Source organism: Hippopotamus amphibius, chromosome 8 (genome assembly GCF_030028045.1).
Source record: "Hippopotamus amphibius kiboko isolate mHipAmp2 chromosome 8, mHipAmp2.hap2, whole genome shotgun sequence".
In the NCBI taxonomy this organism is placed as follows: Eukaryota; Metazoa; Chordata; class Mammalia; order Artiodactyla; family Hippopotamidae; genus Hippopotamus; species Hippopotamus amphibius.
In genome coordinates, this window is record NC_080193.1 from 27,372,115 (window position 1) to 27,391,740 (window position 19,626).

General features: G+C 58.0%; 1 protein-coding gene across 1 annotated transcript in view; it reads right to left on the reverse strand.

The window, feature by feature from the left end:
- Window positions 1-3,926: 3,926 nt before the first annotated feature.
- GALNT9 (polypeptide N-acetylgalactosaminyltransferase 9) overlaps window positions 3,927-19,626 on the reverse strand; it is a 104,351-nt gene continuing 88,651 nt past the window's right edge. The window contains exons 7-11 of the mRNA XM_057746158.1: window positions 13,270-13,455; window positions 11,129-11,266; window positions 9,030-9,125; window positions 4,957-5,124; window positions 3,927-4,073 (exon numbers count right to left, since the gene is read on the reverse strand). Of these exons, the coding sequence (XP_057602141.1) occupies window positions 3,927-4,073; window positions 4,957-5,124; window positions 9,030-9,125; window positions 11,129-11,266; window positions 13,270-13,455 (735 nt within the window). The remainder of the gene's footprint in view (window positions 4,074-4,956; window positions 5,125-9,029; window positions 9,126-11,128; window positions 11,267-13,269; window positions 13,456-19,626) is intronic.

The window sequence follows — 19,626 nt, forward strand, 5'->3', positions numbered from 1 at the left end:
AATGAAAGCACATGTCACCCAGAATTAGAAAGCTCTGTGAACTTGGCCCCAGACAGGGTTCTCGACCGGCAGGGACGTCCCACCCGCCATGGCCAAGTGTCGACCACAAAAGAGCAGGGACTATTCCCAGTGGCACCACCACGTGGCTGCCCCATACAGCAGCATGGAAACCACAGTCCAGCTTCAGCTCTCTTTCCAGCTGACGTTTGGGTGGGAGCTCTTTGCATGGAGTTACCCCCAGGATTCTCGGTCAGTTCTTCTGGAAAAGGGCAAATCTCATGAGGGATACACCCGCCACGAGGCAGGTAAGGACTAGAGGGAACAGAAATCAGAGTGCTGCACGGCCAATTATCAGGACGAAGGCCGCTTGCTTACGGTGGACGGCTGCCTCCTGCCGGGAGATGGTGGGCGGCGCTGGACTGACCTGACTTGGTCCCTTTCTGCCCATGGACCCAGCTCAGGGCCCGCTGCCCAGTCAACACCTTCGTCCTCATGTGTCCTGGTGCCGGGTAGGACCCTGACGGAACCAGCAGGCTTTCCAAACACAGGAACTCACCGCCTCCCAAGAGGATGAGAGGTGTGTCGAGACCTTGAGAAGCACTTTTCCAGGTGTCAGGCTTTCGTGGGATCCTGCGTGGGCTGCAGACCAGCTGACTTTGACGGGACTGTATATTTGCCTAATGAATCGTAACACAAGCGAGGTTTGGAAGTTCGAGCTTGTGATATTTTCTATTTTAAACCACAGGCAATGCACTTTGCATGCTAATGGCTGCTATGCTAATGGCCACATCGTAACTTCACTTGAGAAACTTCTGGATTCCTGCGGACCAGCTCTTGGCTAGCGATCAGCTTTTTTGTTTTGTTGTTTTGTTTTTGTTTTTTGTTTTTTTTTGTTTTATTTTTTAAGCTGTTTATTGGAGTATAATTGCTTCACACTGTTGTGCCAGTTTTTGCTGTACAACAAGGTGAATCAGCTGTATGTATACATATATCCCCATATCCCCTCCCTCCTGCAAGTCCTTCCCACCTTCCCTATTCCAGCTCTCTAAGTCATCACCCATCATCAACTTGATCTCCCTGTGTTATGCAGCAGCTTCCCACTAGCTCTCTGTTTTACAGTTGGTCATGTATATATGTCAATGCTACTCTCTCACTTTGGATAAAGATGAGGCACATATATACAATGGAATATGACTCAGCCATAAAAAGGAATGAAATTGAGTTATTTATAGTGAGATGGATGGACCTAGAGTCTGTCATACAGAGCAAAGTAAGCCAGAAAGAGAAAAACAAATACCATATGCTAACTCACATATATGGAATCTAAAAAAATGCGATCAGCTTTTAAGGCCTCACTTGTTGCCGGTTTTTTGCCTCCAACACGGTCTTAAATTTGGGGGACAATCTGGAATAAAAAGAGGATTTGGGGGACTTGGATTGGAGCTGGTAGAATTCTCTGCTGAGAATGGAGAAATTGGGACACTTCAGAGCTCTCCCAGCAGCAGGAAGCAAGGAACTGGAGGAATGGGGTCAGGGTCCCCAGGGAAGGAGAAGCGGAGGAGGTGGCTTGGTGGTGGGTGGTGCCCAGTGGGCAGGGTGCTGGGAAGGGGCACATGCCACTGCGCTTGGGATGGAGGACAGTGGGGTGCAGACTCATTACTCCCCCCGAGGGCAAGGGGACCGCAGATGCATCACCAACGTGCCCCCTTGGACCCTGAGGGAATGTCAGAGCCCTTACTCTCCCCAGAGACCCTGAGCCAGCTTCTACAGCTGAGCAGGACCCTGAGGGGCCTTCCTGGGACAGATCCCCCCACCCCCACTATGTCCTCTGCCTGCCTCTTGTCTGTAGAAAAACTTTAGCCTCCTGGCCTTCCCTAAGTTCCAAAGAATAACTTTAATCAGAGAAATGAGAAAATGCAGAAAGAAAGGAAAACAGTCAAGCAAGGCTGTAATAGTTTAGCCATTAAACAAAGTCAAGGACACTTAGTTCCTCCTCAAGGGCTATAGATACTATTCTGAACCATGTCCTGTGAGCTGTTTTGCAGATATTGAAACCCCCACCAAGTGGAAGAAGTTAACTGTAAGCTGCCCACCAGCACATTGACCCCTGACCCATTGGAACCAGAAGGCTGATGAGGTTGACTCTGGATTACCTCACCACCAACCAATCAGAAGACTGTCCACAAGGTGATCGCACACCCCGAAACCTCCCTCCTCACTCTGTCTTTAAAAACCTTTCCCTGAATGCCTTCGGGGAGTTCGGGTCTTTTGAGCACTAACGAGCTGGAGTCTTTGCTTGGCACCTGCAATAAATGCTGCTCTTCCCTTCACCACAAACGTGTGTCAGTAGATCGGCTTTACTGCACACAGGCAACCGGACCCAAGTTTGGTTCAGTAACACTTCTTCTGCTTCTTTCATCTCTTTCAGGAAAAAATTTCATCTTTTCTTTGGGAAGAATTCCCCCACAGGCTATGAGATCCCTGGAACTACCAGGAGTGACTTTTCCTCTCCCAGAAAGAGGCACATATGGAATTAATGACTGAGAGGTTGGGAGGTGTGGGGGATGGACTGGCTCTGCCCTCTGGCAGGACGGGCTGCCTGGCCACAGCAAGGGGAGAACAGGAAGGATCTTCAAGCCCCCCAGCTTGAAGCCCTGTTGTCCGGAATCCCCGCCAGCCTGCTTTCCAGGTTACTCTATATGAATGGGGAGAAACTTGGAAATCACCAATGGTGCCCACAATTTCTGCCCCTGGGAGACCACCAAAGGGGCCAGGAGACACTCTGCATGGGAGCAGCTGGGTGGTTGGCTTTCAGAAGCTTGGCATCCCTTCTGCTGTTCATTTCCAAGGCTGGGTGAGCCAAGCCTGCCCTGGTGCCCCTCACCATTGCACAGCATCGGGCAGCAGGCAGCAGCTAGGATTGGGGTGCTGCTTGGCACTGGGCCTGATGGAGGAAAGGGACAGGCAGAACTTTTTGTGCAGTTTCTCTCCCAGCATACTAAAATTTTAAGTGCAATCATGAAGTACCTTGTTGCCCAGCGAGGGCATCCTAGAGGCCCTAGGACAGCCCTCGTGGGGGTTGTGCCTCTTCTCAGCTCCGGCCCTAGAGCGTGAAAGCCGCCATGGACAACACATAAACAGAGGGGTGTGGCCGTGTGCCAATAAAACTTTATTTATAAAAATAGGCAAGGGGCCATGGGTCACTGTTTGCTGACCCCTGCCTTAGAGCAACATGAGAGGCGCCTGGCCCCAGGTGAGCCACTAGAGCAAGGTCCCTCCCTAGATGGCCGACCCGCTCCGGCTCCTGTGAACGAGACATCGGGTCTGTATCGTTTAATCACTCTTCACTGGACTGAAGCGGTCACATCAGTCTCCTCACCCAAGTGCTGCCGGGGGTTTGTCTTTGAGGCCACCGCAGCTGCTGTCACCCTGTCTCCCCTCACCAGCCAGGGAAAGCCTTGCTCCGCTCGGTTTAGATGGAGGTGGTCATGGGGCAACCCCGCCAAGGGGCAGAGAGGTTGGGAGCTCAGAGTTCACAGAGGGCTATTGCTGCCTGGGGGATGGATGGGGGCTTGGCACATGCAGAAGAGGTGGCCGCGGGCGGCTGGACAGGAATACCGTAGAAAAGGCACGTGATTTGGAGCTGGAGTTGGCTGTCAGCTGATGCACTCAGAGCCACCAGCTGAGGGGGGTCCGCGCTCCTAGAGGGGTGTCTGGTCCCAGCATCTGCCTCCAGAGTGCAGGGAGGTCCCCATGTCCAGGGTGACAAGGCCCGCTGGTCGCCGAGGAGAGGTCTCTGCCCAAGGTGGCGCGGGCACCGTCAAAGCCCTCTGGGTTCCGGTGGTGGGCTGAGCGGGAGGGGCCCCGTGCCTGCCCCAGGTCCTCGGGGTCTGTGCTGGGGCAGGGGTGCAGGACGCAGCTGGGGGTCAGTGCCGCCCTGGCTTGATCCAGTTTCTGATGGTCCACTTCTGCCCCGAGCACCTCTGCACCACCAGCCGGAGCCCGAAGTTGGCATCCTTGGACATCTCCACCTCCAAGCATCGGCCTGTGTCTCTGCTCACGATGGGGCCCCCCTGCATGGGAGGGAGACCCAGTCAGCCCAGGGGTCCCGTCCCAAGAGCTCACAGGAGTGGGGGTGATGCCACGGCCACCTTCTCCCCGTCCCTCTGTCCCTCCTGACCCTCTGTTCCCCTGTCTCTGTCCTCAGTGACCCTCTGTCCCCAATCTCTCTGTCCTCCCCTGCTCATCAGCCATCTCCCTTCTCCTGGGGTCCCAGGAGTGATCAAGACAATGGATCCCAGGGCCCCGAGATGGGTGTTTCCCCCAGTATGCCTCCCTGACCTCTGGCACATGCAATTTGCCCATCAGTCACCTCTGCAGGCCCTCTGGTCCCCCACACATCAAGGGCCCTGGCCCAAACCCAAGGACCCCAGGCTCATGTCCTGTATGTTCTCTGTCCTTCTCCAGACAGGTCCCTCCCATGCACTCTGGCCCGCAGCGCCCTGGCCCCAAGCCCAGCCTCCTGGGGACCTCTGATCCTGTTGGCTCCACTTGAGACAGTGACAGCTCATCCCTGAAGCCTCTCCTCTAACCAGGAGCCCCCAGATAGTACCGTGCACCCATCTGTCCCAGGGTCTCCTGCGTGGGAGGACTTGGGTCAATTTCAACAAATCTCTGGGGAAGTCTGGTCTGACCCCACTTGGCCAGTAGCTGGGGCAGGGCTTTCGGGGCAGTCAGACTCCATCCCTTCTGCCTAAACCCCCTCCCCAGGAGGCTGGAGGAGGCAGCCCAGCCCTCCCCTGGCTGTGACTGCAGGCAGATCCCCTAGTGTCTAGGGTGGGGGTGGGGGGTCATGTGGGAGCAGCTGGCCCAGCCCCCTGAGCCCTGAAGCTCAGCCCCCGCTGCCCTCAGCTCCCCGGGGCTGACCCAGAGGCGGGATCCCGGCAGCCCGCTGACCTGGGTGAAGTCCCACAGCCGCTGAGCCGGCCGGGCCACGTCCTCGCACTTCCTCAGGGCAGGCACGCGGCCCCTGCCATCGTCCACCAGGCACTTGGAGTCAGGCAGGAAGGCGGTGGAGCCCAGGGGGCCCAGCTGCAGCAGGCCCTCGGCGCTGTACCGCACCAGCTGGGGAGAGGCAGTGCAGCAGGGCGTGTGGGCGCGTGCGCGCAGGGCGGCCCGTGCAGGGCGGGGCCCGAGGCCCTGAAGGGACGAGGTGGGGCATTGCGGGAGGTGCCAGCCCAGTCACCAGGGCCAGCCTTGCTGGGGAGGGGCCGGGCCCCAGGGAGCCTCCTCAGCCCCGGGGGCGCAGTGTGCAGGGAGCCCACGAGGGATGCCTTCTGGTGGCTCCACACCCCCAGCCCTGTTCCTTTGGAAAATCCCCCCAGCAGAATGGTCTTGGACTCCTTCCCCAGAGCTCTTCTCAGACCTCAGTGATGCCCTCCGTGAGGCCCAGAGCCTCGACCTCAGAGGAGGAGGATATCACATGCACCCATCTGCCCTTGAACCTGCCCAAGTTCATAGTTTAAGGTCATGCCATTTGCCAAACACCAGCTAAGTAACACCTGTGCGCTCACGAGGAATCAGTGTTCTAGATTCCTCCACCCCCTGGCTGTGTGGCTTTGGGCAAGTCACGTCACCTCTCTGTGCCTTGGTTTCCTCGTCTGTGAGCAGAAGATGATGACAGTGCCTGCCTGGCAGGGCTCCTGTACGGACCCCCGGGCCCCCATGTAGAGCATGGGATTAGCACAGTAGGTGCCACTGGCAGTCAAGCCCCCCTCTCCTCCCCTTTCTCTCATTTTCTGTTACATTACAGTGCATGCACGAGTGCACACACACGCACGTGCGCACACACACACACACACCCCCTGCTGTATTTTCGAGTACAGTCTGACAGCACAACACCTCCCCTGCACGTTCACTTGGCCCTGTGACTCTGACACCCCCATTAAGCGTGGGGCCCACATTCTCTCCTGCATCTCCTGGGTGGGGTGCGAACATCGTGGAAGTGGTGCCACCCGACCACGGGCCAGGCGTAAACTCGCATGACACCTCCTGCGTCTCCTCGGATGACTGCCCTGGGGATTGCCACCTGCTCTGCGCCAAGGGGGCCCAGGCAGCTGTGGGGAGGCCACGTGGGGAGGGGCTGAGGCCCCGGAGCAGCCAGCTGATGGGTGGCCTGGGCGGTGCTGCCCGGATGGCAGGTCCTGCACCTTTGTGAGCAAAATAAAGACTGTTGTCTTTTCAGGCTATTCTGTCTGGGGACAGGTGGTCTTGGATATGCTCATGTCCCTTCTCTGTTAACTTTCTGAAGCATGGAGGTTTGAATGTGGGGCCTGCAGCCCCCGAAATCTCCAGCACAGGCTCCAAGCTCCAGAGCCCCTGCCGCCTGTAACTTCAGCCTCACAGGTAAGGACTTGGCAGAGCTGGAAAGCGGGAGCCTCAGTGTCGGGGAGGTAGCATGGCCCAGGCTGGCAGGAGGGTCCTGATCAGAAGGCTGCTCTGTGCTAAGGAGGCGCCTCTGCTCCTGTGACTCTGGCCAGCAGCTCCGGCCCGCCTCAGACACCGGGAGGGGAGCAAGCCCGGCTGGGAAGGGCGTCAGGTGACTGCGGGCATCACCGCTGGCTTGTGGGGGAGCCGTGTACTTTTTAGAGATGCATTCTGAAACGTGCAGAGGTGAAAGCACTTGATGTCTGCAACTTGCTTTAAAAGGACTCAGAAGAAAATACAGGATACAAATACAGCCCAATCTGAACCCTGTGGCATTTGGGTCAGGGGTGGAAAACTGTGAGGAGGGCAGGGAACAAGCATGTGTGTTCGTGGACACTGCTGCACCTTCTTTTTCTTCTTTTCCCCCCATAAACCTTTAAAAAGTAAAAACCTTTATAAAGTAAAAACTTTTCTCTGGCCGGCAGGCTGCCGTTTGCTGACCCCATGAGGGCGTGGTTGGCCATCTTAAGACTTTCCTACTTTTCTGGATGCTTCAAAATTGTCAGAATAAAACCTGACAAGTTAAAGGCAGGGCCTCCTGATGACCTCCAGGCTATCTCGAGTCCAGCCCAGGAGGGGTCCCGTGCCCGCATGGAGGTGCAGGTGCCTGCCCCGTGTCCCTCTCACGCGCACTGGTCATCGTGAGCGGTCCACGCACTGCTCCGTGTCTGCTGCCTGAAGACTGTTTACTAACCATCTATGTGGGTGCAGATTGTGGTCCGAGACTGGCTTTCTTTATGGCCATTGCTGTAGGCTGAACCGTGTCCCCACAAAGTCATGTTGAAGTCCTAACCGCCCCCCCGCGGTTAGGTACCTGTGAATGTGACTTATTCAAAAATAGGGTCATTGCAGAAGCGCTCAAGGCAAGACGAGGTCATACTGGGTTACGGCGGCCCTAATCCTGATAAGGAGAGCAAACAGAGACACAAGGAGAAGGACCCACGTGGGCCACGCGATGACAGAGGTGGAACCTGGAGAGATGCAGCCACAACACGAGAACTCCTGGGGCCACCAGGGGCGGGAAGGACGGCCCTAGAGCCTCAGGAGGGAGCACAGCCCTGCCCACACCTGTGATTTTGGATTTCTGGTCTCCAGAGCTGAGAGAATAAACACCTGTCATTTAAACTGGTTCCCAGTTGGCTGTACTTCGTCATGGTGGCCCCAGGACACTAGCACAGCCGGGGCCGGGGTTTGGGGAGGTGGCGTGTCCCCATGATACCAGCAGCCTCCAAAGAGACCAAACAGACCGGGGTCATTTGCAAAGGAGAAACCACAGCAGATGTGTCCAGCCTGGTTGGGGACATGATGGGAGTGCAGCCACATGGGTGGCCTCCCTGTCCACCTGCCTCCACGTCCACCCTGTTTCCAGCGGCAGCGAGGCCACTTCTGCCGGCTGCCCCAGGGTCCACTCATGGTGGCCCCTCTCCCCCGGGCACGGCACGGGGTCCTTGGAACACCCACACTTTACCCAGACACACAATTCGCTGCCCTAGACACTTCCGAGGCCAGCCCCGCTCTGCCTCTCTCCACAGCAGGGCTTAGTGGGAAATGACCACCGTCCACCTGGTCACCTTGAGTCACTTCCCCTTGCGGGCGCAGAGGAACAGGGCATGTCCAGAGACCTCCCCACGCCATAGATGTGGCCTCTCACTTAGGTTCTTTGCTGGCCAGAGATTCCCCTCTTGCGTTCGGGGCCCAGGAAGTTGGATTTCATCCTGGAGGACACGTTTGCACCTCGATGGTAATTCTGTTTTGCTCTCATATGCCAGCAGGTGTCCTGTGAGGACACTGCAGGGGCAGCAGGGGAGCGCAGGTGTTCCGTCGTCACAGGCTTGGCCCCTTGGGCCTGCGATGGACCACCAGGCGGCTGCGTGGAGGGGTCAGCATCCGTGGACGTCCCAGAGCGGGCACAGATTCAGAGAGCTTCCAGGGGCCAGTGTCACTTCAGGGGATTAGTATAAATAACACCCAGTGCCCACTGAGAAGAAGCATCGCCACTACCAGCAGAAGGCGATTCACTTGGGACCAGAAACATCGGGCTCTGCATCAGGGTCCCGCCCGTCAGCACCACCAGGAGCTCTGGAAATGCACCTGCCCTGCACCCCCGTGCCAGCCGGCTCCACTGGCCCGGGGTCTGGACGCTGGTGTGGGTGTTTTTAAAGCCCTCCAGGTGATTCTGAGCTGGAACCTCACTTGGTAGGTGTTCAGCTCACAAGAACCGGTGGTTAATGTGATACTTCCCGGGTTATGTCTCCACTGTGGCTACCATTTACCTTTATTTTCCACCTCAGTCCACACAGCAGCCCTGAGAAGTAGGTACCATGATCATCCCATTGACAGATGGGGAAACTGAGGCATGGATGTTAGGTGATTAGCCCAAGGCCCGTTTGGCACCAAAGCCCTTGCTCTTAATTTACCCCAGGGCCTGAACTCACAGCCTCCAAGGCATCAGGAGGGTCCAGCAGGCCTGTCCCTGCCCCCTGGGTGCCACTCCACCTGTAGTCGGGGCTGTGGTCCCTCAGGAACATCACTGCCACCCCTACCTGGGAGGACATCCCGTGGCAGGGATACAGGATGGCTCGGTCATCGTCCTCTGCCCCCTGGTCCAAGCAGTAGCCGCTGGCTTTGCTGTTTCTCACCTACGACCAGAAACCAAAGGAGAGGCCCCATTACAAGCGTCCTGAAGGCTGAGGCAGGCTAGAGGGAGTTTTACTCACCCATCCCCTGCCCAGGGCCAGCGGTCTCAGGAAGGGGTGGCCCTCCTGGGATGAGATCCACCAGGGCTTGGGGCAGGGAGGGAGGGGAAGGATGGGGAAGAGAAAAGGGAGAAAGGGGAGGGGGAGGAGGGGGAGGGAGGGGAAGGAGAGGACAGTGCTCTGGCTGGTGGGCTGGCTGGGGAGGGACTGGCTGGTCTCCTTGGAAGGGATGACCACGCCTGGCCCTGGGGGAGACATGAACAGACGTGCGTCTTCTGTGTGTGTGTGTGTGTGTGTGTGTGTGTGTGTGTGTGTGTGTGTGTGTGTATGTGTGTCTAGACCTGACCATCCTTCCCAAGTGAAACTAACCACAGAAGCACTAGCTTTGGAAAACAGAGAGGAGGGCCTAGCTGGCTCCCATAAATGGCCTCCCTGCATTCATGCCTTTTGCAATGTGGCTGCAGCTCTTCCTGTCAACAGGGGGCTATTTCCATGGCCCCGAGCCTGGGCCGGCCTGGAGCCTTGCTCGGCCAATAGATGCAGCAGAGATGTCTGTGTGCAGCTCTGAGCCTCAGGACACTTGCAGCTCCCACTCTGCCTTGAACCCTGACTCCACCCTGAGAGCAAGCAGGTCTGCCCTGCCAGGGGTGAAAGACACATGGCCCCACCAGCCCCAGGGCCCTGTAGACAGCCATCACCCTCCAGGTGTGTGGGGGAGCCTGTTCCCAGAGACCTTCCAGCAGACCAGCCAAGGTCAGCTTAGCCTGCCCCAGGTCAGGGCTGCCTGGATGACCCGTAGACTTATGAGTAAGCACAGCTTACTGCCTGAACCGTCTGTGGCTCGGGACTGTTTGTTTGGCAGCACTAGCTAACTGACACAGCACTGCCACCTCAAGAAATAGCATAGGTTTGAACCTGGACAGCCAGCAAAGTTCCTAGTGTTACAGCTTCTTGAGTGGACAATGCGTGAATTTGACCAATTGTGGTCAGGAGGGCACAGGGCAGCCTGGGAGAGGCTGGGAGGACAGTGGTCTCCCACCCACACCACTGACACATTAATGGTGGTCCCTGTCACCTGGGAAGCTTCTGTGCCCAGAGGGGTTGGAGTCCAGCTTGGGGGTGGACCAGCAGCTCCAGGAATGGACAGCCCAGTTGGGACTATCCCCCCACCCCAGGCATCCCTTCTGCTTGGCCCACCTAAGCTCACACTTTCCTTCCACACAGGGAGCCCAGGTCCCCCTGGAGGGGCTGAGGCCTGAAGGAGGAGAAGGCTGCCCTGTCCCCCAGCACAGACCAGGGCGCGTGGGCAGGAACGCAGTGCCCTCCCCTGGCTTTATGGAGAGGCCTGTGTGGCCATGCACGTGGAGGCTGGCGCAGGCAGGCGGGTCTTCCCACGGCTGGTGCCTGTCCTGGTGTGAGTCTGTGTGTCCTTCTGTCGTGCAGTCGTGTGCAGGCGTTGCAGCACATGCACAAGGCTGTGTGTGTGACCACATCCATGTGCAGGCCTCTGTGCGTAAGTACTCACATATTTACATCTCATTTTGTCTTGATAACAAGTATTTGTACCACGCAGGGCAGGCACCTTGGGTGGGGTCTGTGAACACAGATGAAGACGTACAGGTAGCTTTCTGTGTGCGAGGGGGCAGAACTGTGTGCAAATGGACACTTCTGTGTCTGTGTGCACTTACACATGTGTGTGGGTTTGCACGGATCGAAGCAGGTGCATGTGGGTGTGTATAAGCACATGTATGTGACACGTATACACATACATGCACATGTCTCTGAACCTACTTTGTGTACCTTGGCATTCAGGCATGCGTGTATGTCCCTGTGGCTCTTACTCTGGCGGGTGCCACACACGTGTGTGTGAGTGTGCCTGTGCGCTTGGCCGGCTGCTGTCCGTGAACGTCCGCGTGGGGACAGGCCAGGGTGCAGGGAGGCGGTACCTCTCCGTACGTGAGCGTGTCGTTGTAGGTCCTCATCTCCGGGTACACATTGTCCAAGTACCACTTGAAGCTGCGGCACTTCAGCCTCCGGCGCAGGGCCAGCCGCTCGGACACGTCCCCAAAGTCCACGCCCGGGTTCTGGGGGCCGGAAGCAAGGCGGGATGGGCCCTGGGGTATACGAAGCCCCCACGAACCAGGCCTCTGCCCAGGGTGGGGGAGCCCCAGGACCCGAAGGCCCCCCTCTATGGGAGCATCCCCACCCTCAGGGCTTCCGAGCCCTGAGCCTCGCCTGGAGGCCTCCTGCCCTCCCAGGACCCTGGAAGTTCAGGGCAGCAGGGCCGATGGGAAAGGCCTGGCATCTCCAGCCTGTTTGCAGAAGGTGCTGCTGGAGGGCAGCCTGGTCTGGACAGAAGGCCACTGGCGGTGTGTGGGGGCCTGGCCTGTCACACCCTGCATGCTCCAAAGGAAAGACCTGCCCTCGGCCAGCTCCTAGGAGGTGACTTAGAACATCCAGAGGATGGTTTACCTGGGCCAGGCCAGGTCATCTGTGCTACAGGATGATTTTTGGGGGTCACTGTGGGGTATCATTTCGACCTCTGGAAGGGTTGGAGGCCAAGGCCAGGCACGCGGAGGTCAGCCACATGCACGCGATCCCCATAAACTCCGCACGCTGAGGCTCAGGTGACCTTCCCCGGTGGGTGACACACTGCACGTACTGTCACACGTTGCAGATGGGAGAATTAAGCACTGTGTGATTTGTATTCTTTCATGATAACAAACCACAACCCCACGTAACAGCTCTTCTGAGTTCTGAGTCCTTGTAGCCAAACCCTGAAACTGAGGGAGGTCCTGGGGACCCTGACACTCTGTGACAGGTTAGGGAGGTGGGTGGGTTTGAGGAAGCCCCTTCCCCGAGTCCAGGCCCCTGAGGTTTCAATACCTACTAAGTACAGACCACGGGCCTGGTGTGAAGGGCAGACTGTCCGGGCTGGACACGGGAATGAGCACCCTTGGGAACCCTCTACCCACAGGGTGGCGTCACCCAGACGCAGGGCCGTGAATCTGACTCAGATCAGGAGGTTGCAGTGAACGTGTTTAAAATACTAGGACATTTTGCCCATAATGAAGATAACTGCTGTTTCCTAACTTTTTTGTTATATGTACGAAGCTCTATCTGTTGACAGCTATGAACCTATGCACGGGCGTGCCTATGTGTGTGTGGGTCCCAATGAAAGGTCCAGCTCCTGCTGCGGGTGGATGTAAAACAAAGCTGTATCCATGACGAGTCTATCCCAGAGACTCCAGTCCTCCCGTGCCCAGGGAAGCAGTGTGTGCATAAAGGCGGGTACTGCCGCCGGTGGGGGTGGGCGGGAGGGGCAGCCTGCCCTCAGCACACGCATGCACTCATATGTACACGCAGTGCACACACGCTTGCTCAAGTGCACACACGCTTGCTCAAGCCTCCTTCTCCAGGCTGCCCCGCCCCCCGGGCACTGGTTAGGACCCTCTTGCTCCCACCCAGCACCTGCTTCCTGCCAGCAGCAGGCAGACCCCTGGCACTGGCCTCCTGCCCCAACTCCCCGCAGGGCGTGCAGATCTGGCCACAGACACCACGCGTGGGAGAAGCCACCATCCCCACAGCAGGTGGGCCCTGAGAGCCTCGTGACAGGGTCCTGCGGAGGACCGAGTTACCCTCCAGCTGTGCGTCCTCGTGTGCCTCAGTTTCCTGGTCTGCTGTGTGGAAGTGACGGGGCCAGCATGACCGTCATGGTGTCGCTGTGGCCTCGTGCAGAGCTGACTGGGAGAGGCTTTGGCGTGACGAGGGGACGCTGTGTCCTGCGAGGGGCTGTGGTCGCCCTGTGGGAGCTCTCCTTGCAGCGGCAACGGCGACCCCTCAGGGCCACGTCCGCAGCCACCCACGGGCTCATAACGTGGAGGAAAGCAGCTCTCGTGGCACGGGTGGGGTGGGGGTGGGGTGCCAGAGTCACAGCTGTGGGAAATGGGCTCTCCTTGGTGAAGGTCCTGCTGAGCTGTCCAGGAGGGCCCACCTTGCGTGGATGGGCTGTGCCACGGATGACCCCCAAGGCTGTCCCTGGGCCTGCCCCCCCCACCCCACCCCCCGCCTGCCTCGGCCGGCTTACGGTCATAGGGATGTTCCAGGCCATGTACACGTGGGACTTGAAGCTGTCCATCCACACCTCGGCCGCCCGCAGGGCGTTGCGCTTGGCATAGTAGTCGATGTCGTTGTTGTAGGGCTTCTTGGTGCGCTCGATGTGGGCCACGCGGGAGCAGGGCAGCACCTCCATGCTGCCGCCGCACTGCCACACCTGTGGGGGACCCGAGGGCCCTGGGTGGCGGCCCCGCCCCTTCCCACAGCCACTGGGAGGGAGCGGGGCCTGGGGCCAAGGGCACCACCCTCCCTCCCCGCATCCCCTGCTCACAGTCCCTGGACAGGCCTTCCCGAGGGCGAGGAGGCCTGGCCGCCTGGACTGTTCCAGGGGAAGAGGCTAAAGAGAAGCCATGGCCTTGGGTGAAGTCCACCAAACCCGGGTGCAAGGCTGCCTCCCCTCCTGCATTTCCCACCAGATTTCCTTTCTCCTTTCGCGCATACCCCAATCTAAACAATGGAGGCATTTTTCCTGACATCCCGACACTTCGTTATTATCCCTTTCCTGTGGCCCCCACCCTACCCCCACTCCGTGTTTGCTCTGGGCCCAGAGCCTGGCCCAACAGGGGTTATTCCCACCAGCAGCTGTAACCCCTACCCCCCCACAGGTGGAAGAACCAGCCTACAATCTAATTTTAAAAGAGCAGCTTGCTATGCAAACACCACCCAAACCACTTCAATCCAAGGGTGCACTTGCTATGCAAATGCTGCTTCCAGCACCCCAGACACAATCTTGCTCTAAAGAAGCAGTGTAGGACTTCCTAGGTGGCGCAGTGGGTAAGAGTCTGCCTGCCAATGCAGGGGACACGGGTTCGATCCCTGCCCCAGGAAGATACCACATGCCACGGAGCAGCTGGGCCTGTGCGCCACAACTATTGAGCCCATGTGCCGCAACTGCTGAAGCCCACGCGCCTAGAGCCCATGCTCTGCAACAGGAGAGGCTACCGCAATGAGAAGTCCGTGCACCACAACAAAGAGTGGCCCCTGCTCGCCACAACTAGAGAAAGCCCGTGTGCAGCAACGAAGACCCAACACAGCCAATAAAATAAATACATTAATTAATTAATTTAAAAAAAAGAAGCAGTGTAAACAAACAGCTGCTTCATCTGCAAATAAGGCTCCCCAAAGTCCTAACTGCTGGCACCCTCACCTGTAACAGAAATGTATTTTGCACCATGATCTCCTTTAAAAAAAATTATTATTATTATTATTTTAGCTGCATCGGGTCTTAGTTGCAGAATGCGGGATCGTTCATTGCAGTGCACAGGCTTCTTTCTAGTTGTGGCGTGCGAGTTTTCTCTTCTCTAGTTGTGGTGTGCAGGTTCCAGAGCGCATGGGCTCTGTCTTTGCAGCATGCAGGCCCTCTAGTTGAGACATGCAAGTTCAGTAGTTGTGGCAGACTGGCCTAGTTGCCCCTCAGCATGTGGGATCTTAGTTCCCTGACCAGGGACCAATCCTGTGTCCCCCGCGTTGGCAGGTGAACTCTTAACCACTGTGCCACCAGGGAAGTCCTGTAAGCCTCTTCTAGTTCAGATGTTTTGGAGGCGCCAGGTGTGTGCTCAGCACCTTACTTGCCTCATCGCACTCACCCTACCACGACCCAGGAAGGATGGGGCAACGTTCTCCCCACTATACAGAAGAAGATACTGAGGGTCAGAGAGGTAAAGCCAGTCACACGAGATCATGGGATCTGACCAGGCCTGACTGATCCCACAGCCTCTTAATGTCAATGCCGTGCTGCCCACACCTTCCCTACACAGACACTGTCGCCTCTTATAGCTGAAATGTAACATCAGTTTACAAACATTTGTCCATGCAGTCAAACACTTAAAAGTTGTCATTTCTGATCTCGGAGAGGATAGGCCTTAATTCACTTCCCTATTGCCCAGTTGTTAGACATTTAGATTTTCCTCCTGTAGTTTTTTCACTATTAAAATCATTGCTGCAGTCCACATTAGAAACACCTTCACCATCACTTGGCAGGCACGGGTCCTTTTTTTTTTTTTTGAAAATACATTTATTTATTTATTTATTGCCTGTGTTGGGTCTTTGTTGCTGCAAGTGGGCTTTCTCTAGTGGAGAGCGGGGCCTACTCTTCATTGTGGTGCGTGGGCTTCTCCTTGTGGTGGCTTTTCTTTGTGGAGCACAGGCTCTGGGTGTGTGGGCTTCAGTAGTTGCAGCAGTTGGGCTCAGTAGTTGTGGCGCACGGGCTTAGCTGCTCCATGGCATGTGGGATCTTCCTGGACCAGGGCTTGAACCCATGTCCCCTGCATTGGCAGGCAGACTCTTAACCACTGCGCCACCAGGGAAGTCTGAGGTATGTGTCCTTTAAGCTAAAGTCTTGTTGACAAGTACAACAGGGTGTTTCTCAGTTTTGGGCATGGATTTCACCCCGTGGGTCCCTCAGCCTCTTGTCTGGCCTTCTTTAGACTAAAAGTTCTCCCTCATGCCCAGTTTAAGTGGCCCCGGCTTCATGAAAGCCCGTTCATCCCTGCAAGCACTGCAGAGAGTAGCCTTGATGTCTCGGGGCTCCAGCCTGAATGTCCAGAACCTACCTTGGGGCCCATGAGGAGCTGGGTTTGAGGAGTGGGGCTGGCTTCACGGGAGGCTAGAGCTCACCCCAACCAGGTGCCTCCCTTGTTTCCTGGGGCCACGTAACAAGGACCGCAGTCCAGGTGTAAACAGCAGACACTCATCCTCTCGCAGCTCTTGAGGCCCGCTCCCTCCGAGGCTCCGGGGAGAATCCTGCCTGCCTCTCCCAGCTCCTGGTGGCCCCGGGTGCCCTGGGCTTGTGGCCACACCCCTTCCCCGTGGGTCTGTGTCCAGTGTTCCTCTCTCCTCTCTCTGGTAAGGACTGCAGCCCTCGCATTTAGGGCCCACCCTAATTCCAGGAGGATCTCATCGCGACCCCTTGCAGCTCTCGGGCAGATGTATCTCTGGGGCTGCCATTCACCCTCCACAGACGCTGAGCCCTTGTTTCGGGGAAGAGGCCGGCCCGGGCCTGCTTCCTCCCTTGGCCCCACTCTCTGCCTCCAGAAAGCAGAGGCAGAGGCAGGAAAACCTCACAGCGGATAAATGACAGCCCCTCCTGACACCACCCACAGCTGGGATGATAAATTGTGTGGGAGCAAGTCGGCCATCTGGTGAGGGGAGGCTGCCGGCTCCCAGTTGCTCGCGGAGCATGCGCCCAGCACCCTCCCCGCCCCCCCCACCCCGGCCCGGCTCACAGCCACTCCGGACCACCGGTGCGGCACCCTGCAGGCTCAGCCGGTAGCATCCACCTCCTTTGCTGGACAGTGAGAACCAGATGGCATGCTCTGGTTTACGCCCACGTCTCCAGCGGCAGACGCATCGTCGTGCTTCCACATCACTGGAGGTGGGGGGCTGGCCCTGGTCCTGGGGGGCTGCAGGGGGAGGGCGGAGGGCTCTGCGCCAGTCCCACCACTTCCCCTCACACACCTCTGACAAACCTCTCCCAGCTCTGCCCGGGAGGCTGGGAATGCAGGTGGATACCTGGTGAGCCAGGAACCTTCCAGGAGGGCAAACATTGAAACAAACAGAGGAAGCTCTGCAGACCCGCAGGGCAAGCGTCTGGCCCCCTGCCCATCCTCGGTGGCCGCCTCACTGCAAGTTTCCTGAGGGGCCTCACTGCCGTCCCTGCCTAGTCTCCACCCGCGGCCGGGGGTCCTGTCCAGCCGTCCAGTCCTCTGATCCTCCCAGGACTTGCCACCCTAGCCCCTGCTCGCCCTCTGCTGTGCTCAGCGCCCACCCCACACCCTGCCCAGGACCTCTGCGCTGGCTGCTCCCCCCTGCAGGAATGCCCTCCCCAGATCTCTGTCAGCCTGGCTGCCTGCTCGGATGTCACCTGCTCCAGGACTCCCCCCTCACCACACCATTTGAAGCGCAGCCTCTCCAGCTTCATTCCCTGGCCAGCCTTGTCTACCTCTGTGGCTTTTGTCATTTCTGACATGTGACATGGTTTACCTGCCCCACTAAAGTGTAAGCCTCGGTGGTGGGGTTTTGTGTTGCTACATTCCCAACTGATAAAGCTGGACCGGGAGGTGGAGAGGGATGAAGATAAACCCCAAAAGTGCCATGTGGGGGCAGGCGGGGGCTTAACCTCATCCTCACTGCAGATGAAAATAAGAACTGAGGCTCAGAGATGTTAAGAAACACATCCAGGGTCACACAGCTGGTTCGTGGTGGGACAGGGATTCAGAACCGTTGCATGAAGACCCTGGAGTTGCTTCTTCACCCAGAGCTGTGGAAGGTGTCAGGGGCCGATTCACAGGATCTAAGTGTTCCTGTCACACCCACCCCGTGTCTCAACCACTAATTATCTCAATCAACTTGGTTAATTGCGACCCAAACAGAAACAGCAAATGCAAGGCAGAGGACCGGGTGTGAGGCCTGTAGGCAGCTGCTCGGAGGGAGGGCACAGGGCCACCCCACCCGGAGGGACACCCGCCCCTCAGTGAGTAGATCTCCTTGGCCCCCGGAGCCTCAGTGCTTGTTTCTGAGGCTGGGATTCCAGAACAGCAGCCTTTTACACATAAGCCCTTCTCTTTAAAAGTCCAGAAATAACGGTCTGTCAGCAGGGATGCCAGCAAAGGCTTATTCACCCTCCAGCCACCCTGGCAATGTGAGCTTGACAGGTGCCCCAACAGGAGCCAAGGGGCTGGGACTGGGACCCGGTGCCGGGGGCTGCGTGTGGCCAGGGGACTGCAGAGAGGGTGACAGGGCCCGAGTGCCTTCCCTCGAATCAGTGCTCTGAGGACGCTCGTCGTCAATCAAGTTGCCATTTCTCATGCTTTCTTCCCCATCGTCTTCCCACACCACAGGGATCAAAATGACATTTCTAGAGAGCCCTGCAATTAAACAGCCGGTGCTTCCTGCGACCTGAGCGGGGAAGGGAAACAGTCCCGGCGGCTCGGCCTCGCTGCCTCCGAGTGGCGGTGGGAGGCAACCCGCCTGTACATCATTTTTATGGAGACGCTTCTCTGGACTCTGAGTTCATTTCCTCGGCCACACAGCCTCCCCGCAGTCAGGAGCGTGGCACTTGGGCCCTCCCTGGCCCCGCTCCTCTGTGACCCATCCTGGCCCGTGAGGTGGAGCCTGGCAGGGGGACACGGAGGGGGGGCTGCCGTGCTGCTGAGGCAGGAGCTGCCCAGTCGGCTCTGTGGTAGAATCTCCCAGTGGAGTTTAAAGTCCTGCGGTCCGGGCCTCATCCCCGACGACCACATCAGAACGGATGGTTTGATGGCCGGGTCCCTGGGGACCCGAGTCTGCACTTGGGGAGCCCATGCAGTCCCGGGGGCCTCCTGGGAGGCGGAGGGAGCAAGCCCCGCGGTTCTGTTTGGATGAAGCTGAACACAGGCGCCTCCGCTGCTGCAACCAGGGTTTCCAGCTGGGTCCCCCCAAGAGGCGACGGGGCCTGTGGACTCAACCCGGCAGCGAGGCCCCCAGGGCGGCCAGGTGGGTGGGAAAGGACATGCACGTGCACACACACTCCCACACACGCCTGTCACGGGGGGCAGCTTGTCCTGTGGACGTGCAGATGTTCTGTGGAGCAGCCCCTGCCCCATGGAGGGGGCTTCAGGAGGGACATCCAGGAGCCCACCGGGGTCTCTGCTCTCTCTGGGTGGCACCGGAGCCCGAGGGCCTGTCATGCTGGCCACTGGGAGAGAGGCTGCTTGTGCTGACACGTCCTGGACCCGAAATAGAGAGCTATGGGCCCAGAGCAGAGACCCAGCAAACCTCAGGTCCTTTGGAGCTGGCGGCCCTGCAGACAACCGCAGCTGCTTCTCCAGACGCAGCCCCAGTCCCCGCGGGGGATGGAGGAGGAATGGGGGTCCGGACGCCTGCTCCCTGCTGACTCAGGGTTGACCCTGAAGGCTCGGGGTCCCGGGATAGAAGCTGGAGAGAGGCCAGGGATGCTGCAGCTCCTCACTCCTCAGAGTGGTCTGGGGGCCAGTCAGCAGTGCGGATGGTCAGGCCTGGCCTGCCCTCCCTGATCAGAACTGAGAAGCGCCTTTGGGAGACCTGGCAGCCTGTCCTGCTGGGACAGCCGAGCTCCTGTTCATGTATCCAATTCCAGCACAAGTGGGCAGTGACGGGTCAAACATGCTGGCCATAAACCACTAGAGTGGGGTAATCTCCTAGCAGTCCAGTGGTTAGAATTCGGCATTTTTCACTGCTATGGCCCGGGGTTCAATTCCTGGTCAGGGAAATAAGATCCCACAAGCTGCGCAGCGTGGCCAAAAATACCCCCAAAGACAAAACAAAAACTAACAAAACAAAACAAAACCATTGGGCTGGTCCACCAGCCTGG